At 38.9% G+C, this 16,846-nt stretch overlaps 1 protein-coding gene across 1 annotated transcript; it reads left to right on the plus strand.

Moving 5' to 3' along the window:
• The first annotated feature begins 138 nt into the window (after positions 1-138).
• slc22a15 (solute carrier family 22 member 15) lies at positions 139-11,191 on the plus strand. Its single transcript, XM_027160193.2, has 12 exons — positions 139-408; positions 1,526-1,666; positions 2,353-2,485; positions 3,694-3,858; positions 4,140-4,269; positions 4,866-5,087; positions 5,628-5,768; positions 5,950-6,035; positions 6,625-6,733; positions 8,666-8,738; positions 10,210-10,368; positions 10,449-11,191. The coding sequence occupies exons 1-12, from the start codon at positions 325-327 to the stop codon at positions 10,503-10,505; spliced, it is 1,500 nt and encodes a 499-aa protein (XP_027015994.1). The 5' UTR covers positions 139-324; the 3' UTR covers positions 10,506-11,191.
• Positions 11,192-16,846: the final 5,655 nt, after the last annotated feature.

The following is a 16,846-nucleotide window of genomic DNA, read 5'->3' on the forward strand; positions in this document are numbered from 1 at the left end:
TCAATTGTAAACGTTCCGCCAATCAAATTTTAGCGCCGAGTCACGTGATGCAGCTCCACGTCTAAGCATGGCTAAGCTGCCTGTTTAAATAAAGAGGTTTGTCACTTCGTCCTCGTGCGCACTTTTTTCTCAGGTGTCTTCTTAAGAGTCTGCGCCCTACTTAGAGGACTAGATCGAGGGTACGAATGCGTTTGGGATACGGCCGCAGAAATGTCGCCCTGCGTAACTCCAGCATCAAAACCTGCTTGTTTGCATGTGGTGTTTTAAGGCGTTGTTTCGTTTTAAACCTACGTGTCATGTTATGTCGCGAAATCTTGGTCAGAAATGGATTTGGAAGAAGCTTTTCAACTGGTCGGAGAGTTTGGTGGACACCAGAAACGGATGGTCGGTGTGTTGGTACTGCTGCAGGTAATGCTAGTTAGCATCATGGTTAGCATGTTTACTCAGGCTTGACTGTAAAACCAGAAAGGACATTGAGACACTGGACTACGACTCAGAAGGTCATGCGCTCGAATCCACTGCCTCTGATGGGCCTGTGATAAAATACCAGGATTCATTAAAGTCACTCATAACATCTGCAATAAGTACTGTACATGTAATAAAATGCATATTATAGCTTATGTCGTTAGAATGGCACCTGTCAATCAAGTGGTGAGAGAAATTCATATTTACATTATAACTAAGGGTTAGTTCAACGGTAGCCTGGTGGACCAGGGATTCGAACACACGACCTTTTGGTCAGTAGCCCAGCACCTTAACCACTAGGCTATGACATCCCATATTTGGTTTTAAGTAAACAGTCAGGATTTGAATGGACATCATTCGTATAGTTATAATCACACCCTCCGGTGTCACCCAGATGAGGATGAGGTTCCCCTTTGAGTCTGGTTCTTCTCAAGGTTTCTTCCTTTACCAGCTAAGGGAGTTTTTCCTCCCCACAGTCAGCCCCAGACTTGCTCACTGGGGATAAATACAAACACATTTAAATATATCTAATATTATCTTGAATTTTACATTATATTAATCTTTATATTATCCTTTATAATAAGCTTTTGTTCTATGTTTATGTTCTGTAAAGCTGTTTTGAGAGAATATCCATTGTAAAAAGCGCTATACAAATAAATTTGAATTGAACTGAATCTCCAAAACATCAGGTCTTTCCTAGTACGCAGTCGTTAGTATACTATTAGTCCTTATGAGTTTATTATACATGTCTAAATAGTTGAATCATTGAATACAAGAAGGAGGAATATTCATAATAATACCTAATCCTGAGTATCAAAATTTTAGCTTCTGGAGCCGACATGAGTTGTAGCCTGTCCAGGACTTCCTGGACATTTAAAGTAAACCAATTTTCCACAAAGGCATTTTTATTATATTATATTTCACATTTTCATGTCTTTTTCCCATCACTAGCGAGGGTGCCAATAATTTTGGAGCTGACTCAAATGTCCTGCCACAAGCACCCTTATCCTGTTAGATACTATAACGTACTTTGAATAAATGGATAAATGCTCTCTTAAAGATCTACATGGCGTGTCAGTGCATGCTCATCATTCTCATCGGTGCTGTACCTGAGTACCCGCTCGAGGTCGTCACGCTGAGCGGAGGAGATTTCACGCAGTCTGCGACGTTCAAGGAAGACGTCAGCTCCATTGTGACAGAGGTGAGAGAGCACTGATCTGAAGCAGGATTATGCAGGAAGAAAGTAATAACCAGCTGTCCACTGTGCTGGAAATTGTTCATCAGGAGAGATGTTCTCCACTCAGGCTGCTTAACATGGCTTTAACAGATTAAACGTTTCATAGTCAATGTAAAATATAAATACTATTATGTCAGCACTTTCTTTAATAAAACACATAGAATGTTGTGTCAGAGGGCAAGATGATTAATTCATAGCAATTTAGCGATGTTTAAAACATATTTTCATCTCTAGCTGCCTAAAAAAAGCAGCTTGTCATGTTGCCAAGTAACCAATAAGTCCCATCGTCAAGACTTTCCTGTGACAGAAAACCTGAAGTTACATTTTACTGTGACAAAGTAAACATGTCCTAAAAGAAACAGTTCACAATATCATCAATTAGACATGTTTTAAAAATCTCTTGTTACTATGGAGAAAATGATTTATTATTAAAAGTGTATTAATATATAGATGGACCTAAATTGTTCTAGAAAATGAATCAACACCTTCTGACCAATCAGAATTGAGAATTCAACAGCGCTGTGATAAAACCATTGGTCCTTGTTGTGTATGATTGTGTACTCTGACTCTTTAACAGTTTATCTTGATGTGATCTTGAGACTTTTTGCATGTGTCACTGGCTCAGTGTGTGTTTCGTGTGTGTTCTGCAGTGGTACCTGGTCAAGCAGGATGCGTACAAAGTGAGCCTGGCAGGATCGCTGTTTTTTGTTGGCGTGCTGTTTGGGAACGTGCTGTTTGGCCCGCTGTCTGATAAAATTGGAAGGAAACCCATCTTCCTCATGAGTACTGATGCTTCTCTCTTTCATACTTACAAGTGGATATCAGGACACAGGACATGTGCTTAGAAAACATATATCATTTTATAATATAGTTGTAGAATCTGGTTAGACCACACTGCCTGGTCATAGATTATTTTCTCTGTCTGTCTGTCTGTCTGTCTGTCTGTCTCACTCACTCACTCACTCACTCACTCACTCACTCACTCACTCACTCACTCACTCACTCACTCACTCACTCACTCACTCACTCACTCACTCACTCACTCACTCACTCACTCACTCACTCACTCACTCACTCACTCACTCACTCACTCACTCACTCACTCACTCACTCACTCACTCACTCACTCACTCACTCACTCACTCACTCACTCACTCACTCACTCACTCACTCACTCACTCACTCACTCACTCACTCAGAGATTTTATTTATCGAGACCTAATTAATAAATGAATAATTACCACATTAATAATCTTCAGGGTTCTGGTGCATGTTCTGATTTTATTTCTGAATCCAGACAGTGCTCTCTCTCTTATAAGATAAATTATAAGAGCGACAAGTGAAGAAGATAAATAAGTAAAGAAATAAACAAATACACAGCAAAACAAAAACCCATATTCTATAGCTTTGAGTGATGTGTGTGTGTTTGTGTGTGTGTGAGTGAGAGTGAGTTCATGAGCTCATTTCTGATTGGTTGACTCCATCTTGTTGTGACAGGTACGGATCACCAGGTACGAACACCGCAACATGCTGTCATTTTATTTAAATAATCTTTCAGATAAGTGGGCACGGTGGCTTAGTGGTTAGCACGTTCGCCTCACACCTCCAGGGTTGAGGGTTCGATTCCCGCCTCCGTCTTCTGTGTGGAGTTTGCATGTTCTCCCTGTGCCTCGGGGGTTTCCTCTGGGTACTCCGGTTTTCTTCCCCCGGTCCAAAGACATGCATGGTAGGTTGATTGGCATCTCTGGAAAATTGTCCGTAGTGTGTGAGTGAATGAGAGTGTGTGTGTGTGCCCTCTGATCGGTTGGCACTCCGTCCAGGGTGTATCCTGCCTTGATGCCCAATGATGCCTGAGATAGGCACAGGCTCCCCGTGACCCAATAAGTTCGGAAAAGCGGTAGATAATGAATGAATGAATGAATAATCTTTCAGATACCTTTTTTATTTTCTCTCTCTCTCTCTCTCTCTCTCTCTCTCTCTCTCTCTCTCAGGTCTGTTCTTTGAGGTGCTCTTTGCCTATGGCAGCGCGCTGGCCCCCACTTATGAGCTCTTCGCTCTGTCTCGACTGATGGTGGGGATGATGAACGGAGGGATGGCGCTCGTCTGCTTCATCCTCTCACAGGAGTATGTGGGGAAATCCTACTGGGCTCTGACAGGTAAAGCCATCAATGTAGAGTACAATATGGAATTCCAGTGATCCATAATGCACACTAACATCTTGTATAAGTATTCACCCCCCTTCAGCTTTTCCCCTGATTTGTAGCGTTAAAGCTGGAACTGAATTGGGATTATATGTTATGATTCTAACATGTAATATTGAAGTTGGGAGAAAACATCTGGTTCAATATACAGTAGTTTAGAAAATTGGGTTTCAGTTCCAGATTTTAACACTGCAGAATGTGTAGGGAATGTAAACGTATGTTTGTGTTTGTTTAAGGCACGATATCCAACATGACCTTTGCAGTGGGCATCGCTTTGTTTGCTCTTCTTGGCTACTGCATCAGGTCCTGGAGAAACCTGGCTGCGGCAGCTAACAGCCCCGGAGTGCTTCTCTTTCTCTTCTGCATGTACGTGTGAATATCCGATAATAGCTTCTGCAGGGGCTGGATACCACTAACTAACACAGTGTGCCATGACGAAGAAAACCTATATAGTTATACAATAAAGATAATGCCATATAAGGATATAACCAATAAAGATTAATACAAGAGGCAAAACTTTCCTCAAAATATATACAACTCTATTTTTGGAGAAACTCTACATTGTGTTGTGTGAAAAAATCATGAACATTGGTAAGACTCTTTGGATACATTAAAGCAGGGGTCTCCAAAATGTCACCCATAAACCTGTGTCTGTGTGTGTGTGTGTGTGTGTGTGTGTGTGTGTGGGCCTGTGTGTATGTATGTATGGGTGTGTGTGGGCCTGTGTGTGGGTGTATGGGTGTGTGTGTGGTTGGGCATGGGTTTGTGTGTATGTGGTTGGGTTTGTGTGTGGTTTGGCATGCGTGTGTGTGTATGTATTTGTGTGATTGTGTGTAATTGTGTGTGTGCGTGGGTGTGTATGTATGTGTTTGGGGGTGTGTGTGTGTGTGTGTATGTGTGTGGGTGTGTGTGGCTGGGTGTGGGTGTGTGTGCTTGTGTGTGTGTGTCTATTTCACTGACAGCATGCTGCCTGAGTCTCCACGCTGGCTGTACTCTCAGGGCCGGACGGTGCAGGCAGAGAAAGTGCTGCAGGATTTTGCTCGTCGGAACGGAAAAGGAAACGTGACTCTGAAGCTGCGGAAAACTCCGGGCACAACGGGCACAGAGACGCCTAAGGCTGGACTGCTGCAGCTGGTCAAGCACCGCGTGCTGCGCTGCAGGACTATCGTCCTCATGTACGTCTGGTGAGTATGACTCTGGTCACTGAGACCGATAAAACACCTCCTGAACACACACCGTATGACCTACATACACATACTGTACTGTACATCACACACTCAACGTGTTTCTACTGACGCACCTAATCAGCTGCTAGATTCAAAAACAGCGAGATCTATTCATATATAAATATACCACACTGCATATAGTCAGCACACTGCGTCCATTTGTCTTTTATCTACAAGAGAAAATCAAAGCAAACTAAAACACAGGCCAAAATATTAACATGATTGAGAAGGGGGCGGGGCTTCCAGGGTGTCAGTTAATCGTTCCAGATAGATAGATATAGATTGACTTGTATAACGTGTTATGATTGCGGATCAGAACACAAGTCAGTTTTGATTTTTTGGAATCATACAAAATTGGAAAAGATGATTCTGGATTTTTTTTTTTTTTTGGACTTTCTTCAAAGACTTTATAGATCAGACGGGGTTTGGCTTTGCGACCTTTTAAACAGTTTAGCTACAGATAATATGCGATGTATCTAAATGCTGTGTGTGTTGCAGGTACGCTTGCAGTCTGGTATATTATGGACTGACAATGAATGCGAGCGATGATAAAGGGAGTCTTTTTCTCACTGTAGCCATGTACGGCCTGGTGGAGCTGCCAGCCTACCCACTGTGCATATACTTCATCAATAAGTCCTGGTAGGTACACACACACACACACACACACACACACACTGCAGTTGTCATTATGTCTAGACCCATTGTTGTAGTATTTTTTTTTGTACTTAATATTTTAAATTGGAAACCAGTGAACATTTTATTACCACAGTGTACACTCTGTAACACACTCTCTCTCTCCTCTCTCTTTTCTCTGTCTCAGGTCAGGGAGACAAAAATCTTTAGCCAGTTTTCTTATCCTTGCCGGCCTGTGCTGTCTTCTCTCGGTGATGGTCCCTGTTCAGCCTGGTGAAGAGATACTACATCATATCATTGCACAATACTGCTTTTTTATTATAGAGTGCGGTACTGATGAAATACTACCAGTATATCAACAGATGCTCACTCTAATCAGAGCTGCAGTGTAGAAAACCTTCACTGAGAATTTCAACACATTCAGTTAAACAATAGACTGATAGATTTCAGTACACCTAAACAGTGCTGTAGGATTCTGATTGGTCAGAAGGTGTTTCTATAGTAACAGCCACCACACGTGATTGCCCCGTATATAATCGGATATAAAAACGTAGAGTTGTTGATATGCTAAATTTTTTTGTAAGATTTTTATTTGTGACAGTCCATAAGCTCTGATCACAGCCAGATGAAGATCTCTTTAAACAGTGTCTAAATCAGTGCATCGGTACTTAAGTGAAATGATCATTCTTTTATTTGATTTGATTTTATAGAATTATTTTTTTAAACATTTTATAGCCACAAACTAAGATGAACTTAATCCGTATTTGCGCTCTCTCTCTCTCTCTCTCTCTCTCTCTCTCTCTCTCTCTCTCTCTCTCTCTCTCTCTCTCTCTCTCTCTCTCTCTCTCTCTCTCTCTCTCAGGGTCTGTGTTCAGTGGCAGCTGTTTTGCTCTTTTGGGGAAGCTGATGGTCAGTGCTGCCTTCAACATTGTCTATGTGTATACGTCAGAACTTTACCCCACTGTTATCAGGTATATCTATCTACAGTGCCTTGCAAAAGTATTCATACCCACTGAACATTTTCACATTTTGACACATTACAACCACAAACAAAAATGTATTTTATTAGGGTTTTATGTGATAGATCAACACAAAGTGGCACATAATTGTGAAGAGGAAGGAAAATGATAAATGGTGTCCAAATGTTATTTACAAATAAATAGCTGAAAAGTGTGGCATGCGTTTGTATTCAGCTCCACTGAGTCAAAACTTTGTAGAACCACCATTCGCTGCAATTACAGCTGCAAGTCTTTTGGGGTTTGTCTCTACCGGCTTTGCACATCTAGAGAGTGAAATTTTTGCCCATTCTTCTTTGCAAAATAGCTCAAGCTCAGTCAGATTGGATGGCCAACGTCTGTGAACAGTGATTTTCAAGTCTCACCACAGATTCTCAAATGGATTTAGGTCTGGCTGTTCTAACACATGTATATGCTTTGATCTAAACCACTCCATTGTAGCTCTGGCTGTATGTTTAGTGTCATTGTCCCTGGAAGGTGAACCTCCCCAGTTTCAAGTCTTTTGCAGACTCTAACAGGTTTTCATCTAAGATCGCCCTGTATTTGGCTCTATCCATCTTCCTATCAACTCTGACCAGCTTCCCTGTCCCTGCTGAAGAAAAGCATCCCCACAACATGATGCTGCCACCACCATGTTTCACGGTGGGGATGGTGTGTTCAGGGTGATGTGCAGTGTTAGGTTTCCGCCACACATAATCTTTTGAATTTTGGCCAAAAAGGTTTTATTAAAACCTGGCCAAAAAGGTTTTATTATACACATTATTTAAATGTGTATAATAATTACATTTATTTGCAAATTTTGGTCTCATCTGACCAGAGCACCTTCTTCCACATGCTTGCTGTGTCCCCCACATGGCTTGTCACAAACTGCAAACGGAATTTCTTATGGCTTTCTTTACACAATGGCTTCCTTCTTGCAAATCTTCCAAAAAGAGCAGATTTGTGGAGTGCACGACTAATAGTTGTCCTGTGGATCTCTGCAGCTCCTCCAGAGTTACCATAGGTCTCTTGGCTGCTTCTCTGATTAAAGCTCTCACGGCCTGTCAGTTTAGGTGGACGGCCGTGTCTTGGTAGGCTTGCAGTTGTGCCAAACTCTATCCATTTCAGCATGATGGATTGTACAGTTCTCTGTGAGATGTTCAAGGCTTGGGATATTAATTCATAAACTAACCCTGCTTTAAACTTCTCCACAACTTTATCCCTGACCTGTCTGATGTGTTCTTTGGGCTTCATGATGCTGTTTGTTCACTAATGTTCTCTAACACACTTCTGAGGGCTTCACAGAACAGCTGTATTTATACTGAGATTAAATTGCACACAGATGCACACTATTTAGTAATTAGGTGACTTCTGAAGGTTTCACTGGATTTTAGTTAGGGGTATCAGGGTAAAGGGTGATGAATACAAATGCACACCACACTTTTCAGATTTTTATTTGTAAAAAATATTTGGACACCATTTAGAATTTGCATTCCACTTCACAATTATGTGACACTTTCTTTCGGTCTATTTCATTAAAATCCAAATAAAATATATTGTTCTTTGTGGTTGTAAAATGTCAAAATGTGGAAAAGTTCAGTGGGTATGAATACTTTTGCAAGGCACTGTATCTACCTATCTATCCATCCATCCATCCACCCCCCCTCCTCTATATATATAGAGTCTGTCTATCTGTCTGTCTGTTCCAATATCTAACGGTCCATCCATCTAATCATCTAAATACCTACTAAGCCTTCTGCTATACTGTTTCCCTGACTATACTGTTTCACAAGCAGTAGTTTGTGGAGTGTTTGAATATCAGCAGTTGTGTGTATGTGTGTGTGTGTGTGTGTGTGTGTGTGTGTGTGTGTGTGTGTGTGTGTGTGTGTGTGTGTGTGTGTGAATTAGGAACGCAGGGTTGGGTGTGTGCTCCATGTCTTGTAGGGTTGGAGGTATTTTGGCTCCCTTTGTACCCAGCATGGTGAGTACTGTATTTAACATACCGTATTTTTTTTTTATGATACGATATGTGTTTCTTTTTATACACTCATCAGGACTTTAAAGAAACACCTTTATACCATCAGGGTTCAGCAAGTCAATGCATAGAATCCTACAGCTACAGGCAAAGAGCTTCAGTTAATGTCTAAAACATTACATTACATTTACATTATTTAGCAGACACCCTTATCCAGAGTGACTCACATTTTTTATCCAACTGAGCAATTGGGGGTCAAGGGCCTTGCTCAAGGGCCCAGCAGTGGCAGTTTGGTGGACGTAGTAGTCGAACTCACAACCTTACGATTGGTAGCCCAACACCTTAACTACTAGGTTACCACATCCCCCAGACTCTCGAGTTGTTGGTGAGTGCGTGTTTTTAGCTGATGGGAATTGAACCCAGTTTGTTCTTCTATTGTAGCCCACATCCTTCTCAAAGTCGTGAATTTGCTTCTTGTGAATTCCGATTTTCTGCTCACCGTTGCTATAAACAGCAATCATCTGAGTTACTGTAGCCTTCCCTAGACATGTCTGGCCATTCTCCTTTGAGCGTACCCACAAACAAAGGCGTTTGGCACGCTCTCGTATCCAGGCCGACGTACAAAAGTCACTTTGAAGTCTCTATCAATGAATACGTTAACACCGGTTCACTAGGTCACAGGTTTAGGAAGATTTTCAGTGACTCAGCTGTTTGAGATCTGTGGAAAGTTCATTCCACCACCTTGATGCCATAACAGAAAACAGTCTTGCTGCATACCTACATCTTACCATGAGAGATGCTGGGACCAGCCGACCACAGTGATCACTGTGAAAATCAGCTGAAAGTAGAAGCTGTAGTGGAAATTTTCACTTTAGAGATGTTCATAAGAACCTGTCCTTCTATGTTTCTATATTTCTCATGGCTGGTTGTTATTGTGACTAGAGATTGCAGTTGTTTTCCTAAAACAGCTTCCAGCAGATCGTTCCTGTGAGACCTTGGTAGGTACAGATTAGCTTGGTCAGATGAGCAGGCTTCTAAGCCAATGGTTGATAATGTTTTGCTTTTACATGTCTTGTTTCATTCATTTCCTGTCTATAAAATCCTGATGTTATCAATGATCGTTGCCCTTCCTCGTGATACATGTGGAGTGTTGTGTCCTGCTGCACAGCTGAACACAATAAATACATGAAACCTTTTTACTCTTGCCCGTGCCTACCAGTGTGATATTTTATGCTTTAATTCTCTAAAATCCATGACAAAGTCTTGACCTGTATCTGCATGGTTTTATGCACTGCGCTGCTGCCACAAAGAGCAATTGATATAATTGCACGAATTAGCAAGTGTACAAAATGTCCTAATAAAATCACCTGGTGAGTGTATACAACTATATGGACCTGAATTTATTCATTTCTATAGACGAACGTATATCTATATTTTAGTGATAGATGTCATATCGGTTGTTTTGTTGATCGTTCAGAAAGTGCTGCACGCGTCCATGCCGTTCATAGCGTTTTGTCTGACCGGTGTGTCAGCCGGAGTCATGGGACTCCTCCTCCCAGAAACACTCAACAAGCCAATGGCCGAGACGTTAGAGGAACTCCCTGCCCCCGTTTATCACCGAATGCTAGACACTCAGGTAACAGTGGCTCCGCCCACATCAGGCTGAATTATATTAATCAGAACATGCTTTAATGCGACTTTTCTGTATTTGCACAGGTTCATCTGCTGGCGGATGAGCAGTTGTCTAAACGCAGAGGATCTGAAAGTGAATAATACACACGCACACACACAGGCGTGAACAAATACAACCAAGGCTGGTCATTCGTGTACATCATGCCAAATCGAATCATACTGTGCCGACCTGACTCACAGAAACCTTGTGTGTGAGTGTGTGTTTGAGTTTGTGTATGTGTACGTTTGCCCGCACTTAGTGCCTTCTATGAAAACAGCACCGAAGGGATCAACAGAAAAAGTGGAATCGCTCTCCAGGAGATAAGGACATGACCAAATCCTGAATAAATAATCCCTCATTCCGTCTCACAAACATGCCGTTAATGCTGCTGCTAACGAATAGTTCCTGTCCGATATCCGTGCATCGTAGTCATCACTGTAATTTCACAGAAGTAATTGACATGATTTACAATGAATTTGATTAACGTGTCAGAAAACACTACAACATTAATGCTACAATTGTGAAATATTTATAAATGCATAAATTGTCAGTTGTGACGGATGTAGCCTTGCATACCTGTACAGCTGTATATGTTGAATATATCTCGGGGGTGTTCTCTGGATTGGGAGGGGGATAATTTAAAAATAAAAATAATTTGCAAAAGAAAAGAGAATTGATTTTTAAAATGAAGTAAAATGATGATGTTGCTAATGATTTTATGGATGTGTCTGCTACAAACGTTTATTAATATTTTATACATATTAAAACTTCTATTTAACATTGAAAATGCTACAAGTTGCATGATGGGATTTTTTTTTGCTTGATTCAGACATACTCAAGTTGTCAGTTTAACACAGGTGGGTGAATTCAGGTAAAGTGTTTAAAATGGGATCTGCATGTTTACTGCATCAGTTTGCACTGTTTAAATGAGTAAAATTGGGTTGCTGAGGTCCTAGAATTAATTAATTAATTAATTAATTAAAATGTGTATAATAATTACATTTATTTGCATTGCTTAGTCAGCAGGTGGCACTGTTGTGCCATGTCCGAATCCACTGTAGGTTTTCTCTGGTCTCATTCCATCATATTCTTCCATATGTGCCCATTGGTGTCTTTGGCTCCTGTTCCCATCTGGCGTGAATTCCAGCACCATATACTTAGTGATACTGGGATAAATGGATGAATGAATGTTCATGAACTTTAAAAGTGCATCCTTATGTACACAAAACTTTCACATTCTGTTCCAAACAAGACACAATACTCCCATATATGTTTATTCTGTTTGAGCCTTGATCAACTGATTAAAATATTGTTAAAATAATATAAAGCTGACATCGAAACAAAATCACAATAAAAATAATAAAATATAATCACATAACGCATTAATTAGGCATAGTGCATGTTGCCGAGAGGAGCTTTTCTGACCTCAAGCTGATTTAACTTCGGGTCTATCACGGTCCAAAAGAGTCTCAGGGGATTTACTGTCATCAGCGTCAATAATGATGTTTCTCAGAATTTATCATTTGATGCATTCATTGACGATATTGCTGCAAAAAATCCAGGTGTGTTCAGTTTTTAAACTGTTTACAAGTTTATTAATGTGAGTCTTCTAGTCACTGTTAAACTGTTCAAATTTGTTTGTAATTTATTTGCTACTTATTTATGTTAATGCTTATCATTATTTATGTTATATTGTGGTAAAGTTTAAAATTTTTTTTTTTTAATATATTGTTCTAGTCTGTAAGTCTACAGATCGACTTGGTACAATGACATATTATGTACTCTTTAGGTTTAGTACATTTATAACATTAACCTTTATTGATCATGAGTAGACATTTTGTGGTTAATATTTTTTGGTTAGATAATTTAATAAATGTGACACTTTCACTTAGTTGTTGCACAGCTACGTGCAGTAACAAACCAGACATACGCCTTATCTGTTCAATCTGCAATCAGATACCTGCTGTAAAAATTTGCGTAATACCCCTTGTGTCAAAAATCTCTGTCCTGTGCTTCATTGCTGAGTGCAAAAGTATAGCAACCCACAATGTAAGTAATCATTTACTGCTCTGTTCATTTATTTCTTTATTATGTCCTGTCATTAGTATTATCTTTATTAATAAAACCTCCTCTACCTGCATTTGCATCTGCCTCCATGTTTACACCTTTATCTAACACCTGCATCTGAATGAAATTGTTTCATTTTTGTTTTAACCAAACACCATGCAATGGAATGCAGTCATATGATTAGATAATATCTTGTGTCTGGTATCTTGGTCAAGGTTTATCTAGACCGTTCAACGACAGTACACAATGCCATTCCGACTGAGAATATTCAGGACTCTTCATTCATTCTGAATGTATTAAAAAAAATTCTGTTTAAAATTTTCAATGGATCTTTTTAAATGCAAAACGAAAATACAAATGTGGATAACTTAGAACTGTACGGTTCTTCTCTGTCTCCATAGCCCAAAAATGAGCTGTGTTTATTTTCTCTGTTCTGTTGGTGGTTTTTCTAATAATGACATTTGAGTAATAGAGGGATGGATGTCCTGACACCCTCCCAGCTATTAAATCACAAAGAAGGGGAATATAGCCTGTATATGAGGGATAAGGGCCTTGTTCAAAGGCGCAACAGCCCCAGATTAGCTATGCTGGTGCTTGAACCCTGATCAGCCAGTCAACAACCCAGAGCCTTAGCCATTTGAGCTCCCAAGGCCACACAGAAACAAACACACGAGAATTTTGAGTGGAACCAGATAGTAGAATTATATAATAATTATCAATGATTATAAATATATGTAACTGTACACTATAAAGGCCTTGTGTCTGAAAGTGTGAATAAGAATCTTAAGTTGACATGAAGTTGAAAATTGAACAGTGGAGGTGTATTCAGACAAAGAAATGATAATGATCTACACACGAAGGGAGTGGTAAACTTGTTGTTTGCCCATTTTTTGGTACAGTGCCAAGTACCATTTAAATATAATAATAAAAAAAAGAAATTAACTTGTTTATGTTTCACTAAAGTTTTAAATAAAATTATATTGGGATGGTTGAATGTGCTATGCTGCAAGAAATGACAGATCGTAATATTAAAAAGATATAAAAAAAAATTAACTGCGGTAGTAAATTAAAAAATGTAATCAACAAAAGCAACATCATAAAATATTAAACAAAAAGAGAAAATAAAAACAGTATGATTTAAACATTGAGACAGGCACAAAACTCGAAGGATACAAACACACAAACTACTACCATGTCCCATTATTCATTTGTCATCTAAGCATCAGGCTAGATCTAGTTGCACCACTGATTAGTTTGGACACATTTCCTGTTTAGCTTCGTCGCCATTCATGTTTAGTTCTTTAGATTTTGACCTGCATTTGTCTTTCCTGTTTTCAGTTTATTTGTAGATCACTTGGCCTCTGCCTGTTTATTGGATATCAAATTAGCCAAATTATTGTTTTGGATTGTTTGATACTATCTTTAATAATACCTGCTCTACCTGCATTTGAATCTGCCTCCAAGAATTGCTCTTTTTACAATTGTGTGACTTATCTACAATCTTTCAAAAACTATGCAGAGTTAGTGTTGCAGTGTAAAGGGTTTTTGCAGGGTTTTTATGAATGTCCTGACTCACTCACAGCTATTAAATCACAAAAAAAGGTAATATGAATTGTACAGTATATGTAAAGTTGGCAGGGGGTGTATATTGCTCACAAAACCTGTTTTAAATGGTTGCTTGGTGTCTACTTCTATCACCACTAACAATATTATAATGTTGTATGACAGATTAACTTCTGGGCTCACCTAATATGACTCACAGAGACACAAATAGAAAATATCTCATAATCATAATTATAGCCTTCTATTGTCTTCTCCATGAAAGAATGGTTCTCCTGAAAATAATAGCAGCTCATGAAAACAATTATATATAATGACACTTAACATTATTAAATTTAATAATAATAATTATTTAACATTATTTAAATTAAACAATTTAAACAATTTAAGTACAAATTGATGTATTTATGTATGGTTAATAATTTGTTGCATGTGTAAACTGTGCAAGAATAAGGGTGGCTTTTCAGGTGTAATGAAACATCTTCATAGTTACAGAGAGCATCATTCTTCATGGTGGCTTAGTGGTTAGCATGTTCGCCTCACACCTCCAGGGTTGGGGGTTTGATTCCCGCCACCGCCTTGTGTGTGTGGAGTTTGCATGTTCTCCCCGTGCCTCGGGGGTTTCCTCCGGGTACTCCAGTTTCCTCCCCCGGTCCAAAGTCATGCATGGTAGGTTGATTGGCATCTCTGGAAAATTGTCCGTAGTGTGTGAGTGTGTGAGTGAATGAGTGTGTGCCCTGCGATGGGTTGGCACTCCGTCCAGGGTGTAGCCTGCCTTGATGACCGATGACGCCTGAGATAGGCACAGACTCTCTGTGACCTGAGGTAGTTCGGATAAGTGGTAGAAAATGAATGAAATATAACAAATGACAGAAATGAGAGCTGAGAATTATTATTTTTGACAAACTGGTGTTTAAAGGCAGTATTTTTGTGTGTAACTTTTATATTTCCACATGAAGTCTACCTGGGTTTCATCTGAACAATATGGCATAACTGACAATAACCATTCAAAAATCATAAAAAAATGAAATGAACTTGTCCGTGTTTCATTAAATTTTTAAAATGAATTAGACGGGGTGGTTGAAAGTCACCAAAGTTGAGTCATGGAGATACTCAACTTTTATATACATTAATTTGCAAAAGCCTTCCTATAATCCCTCATGGAAAGGCCTTAAGGCCACGTTGGTATAATCCTTCATACAGTAGTCTGGAGAAAGATTGTGACCTCATTTCCTGAGGTGATGATTAAGCTTAAGTCTTTGGTGATGCATATTAATTCTTTTTTTTATAGTCCAGTGCCAGGACTATATGTTATTGGACTATTCCATTCTATATTCTGAGGCTACTGAGTGGTGACACATTCTCAAAGAGATCCAATAACATGAGCTTATTTTCATGGTTATTTACAGAATTCAACACATATGCATGTGTACATGCATGGAAACTTGAATAAATATTAAATAATGTTTTATATCATTTTTGTGTATTTTCTACATTTTGCGCCTGTGTTTCTTCACAATTAACTATTAAAAACATGGTAAGAATGACCTTTAACTTGTTTAACAAAATAGTAAAAGTAAAAAAAACATTGAGCGTTGCCAGGTGGCACCTCAGAGGTTTTAACTTTCGGTTTAGCTTTCCATTCCAGTAACTCTTGCTTACTTTCTTTATGAAAGATTTTCTATAAGAACATACAGTACCTGTAAATTACATGGGCGTAGATTTGTTTTGACAAAAATGAGGTGGAGAAATGAGACAAAAAACAAAGACAAACCTGTTGTACTTATTGTGTTCAACATGTGTGAGTTAGTGTTTTTTTCCAGTAAGACTAAAGCAGCTTAGCTTGTTTTATCTATTCATTTCAAGCTTCATTTATTCTCTGTTTAATTTTGACAAGAAGCCCAGGTTCTGGAGATGAAATATGTCCCCAGAGAAGGACAAAAGTTTTGGGGAAAAAAAAGAACACATTAGAATCTGCAGCTAGAATCACTTCAACTACTAATAGGAATGACCAGGTACAACTAGTGTAAACTGCCCTAAATATATGGGATGCACTGAAGAAAAAAAAAGTTAATAATTACTGCTCTGTTGTGGATGAAGTGATCATTTTTTGCTTGAAAATCGGAGGAACATTGCACCACAACTCTTACAGAAATTGTAAGACTTTGTCAAAAGGTTCTGCAAATAGTTTGCTTGGTCAAATTACCACAAATATATCTATTAATTAAAAACATATATTTTTTTGAACATTTGGAAAATGTTTTGCTGGAAAAGTATGTTTGGATAATAATTAAATTTATTAATTAAAAAAAATGGTAGCCTCTCAACGAATGATTCTTACTGTATGATAATAATCTACTGCATATTAAAGTGTATTTCTAACAACCCGTATTCTGCTGCATAATACACTTAATACCCATATCTAGGCCATACCATTTAAATGAATGTAAATAATTCCTGTAAAGCTGCTGTGAAATGACGAGTATTGTAAAAATCTCTAACTCTATATAAATCTATATAATGTTATATAAAATTATATAAGTGGAAACTTGTATTCTAACTACCACATATTCATTTTGTTTGTCAGCAAAAGTCCCCATGTGTACCCTAACCCTAACCTACCCATGTGTACTTACAGTAAAGGTGGAGTTTGTTACCAAAAATGCTTATTATTTTCTGCATCTTGAAAAATTCTTAAATCATTATGATGCATTGGTATTGCAAATTGCCTTGATTAGCATGAGCAAATGTCACCTCAGACTGCTTTTCACTTGCAGAACCTGCTCTACAAATCTGTTCTACACCCATCTCAGGG

This window comes from Tachysurus fulvidraco, chromosome 12 (genome assembly GCF_022655615.1).
Source record: "Tachysurus fulvidraco isolate hzauxx_2018 chromosome 12, HZAU_PFXX_2.0, whole genome shotgun sequence".
Classification (NCBI taxonomy): Eukaryota; Metazoa; Chordata; class Actinopteri; order Siluriformes; family Bagridae; genus Tachysurus; species Tachysurus fulvidraco.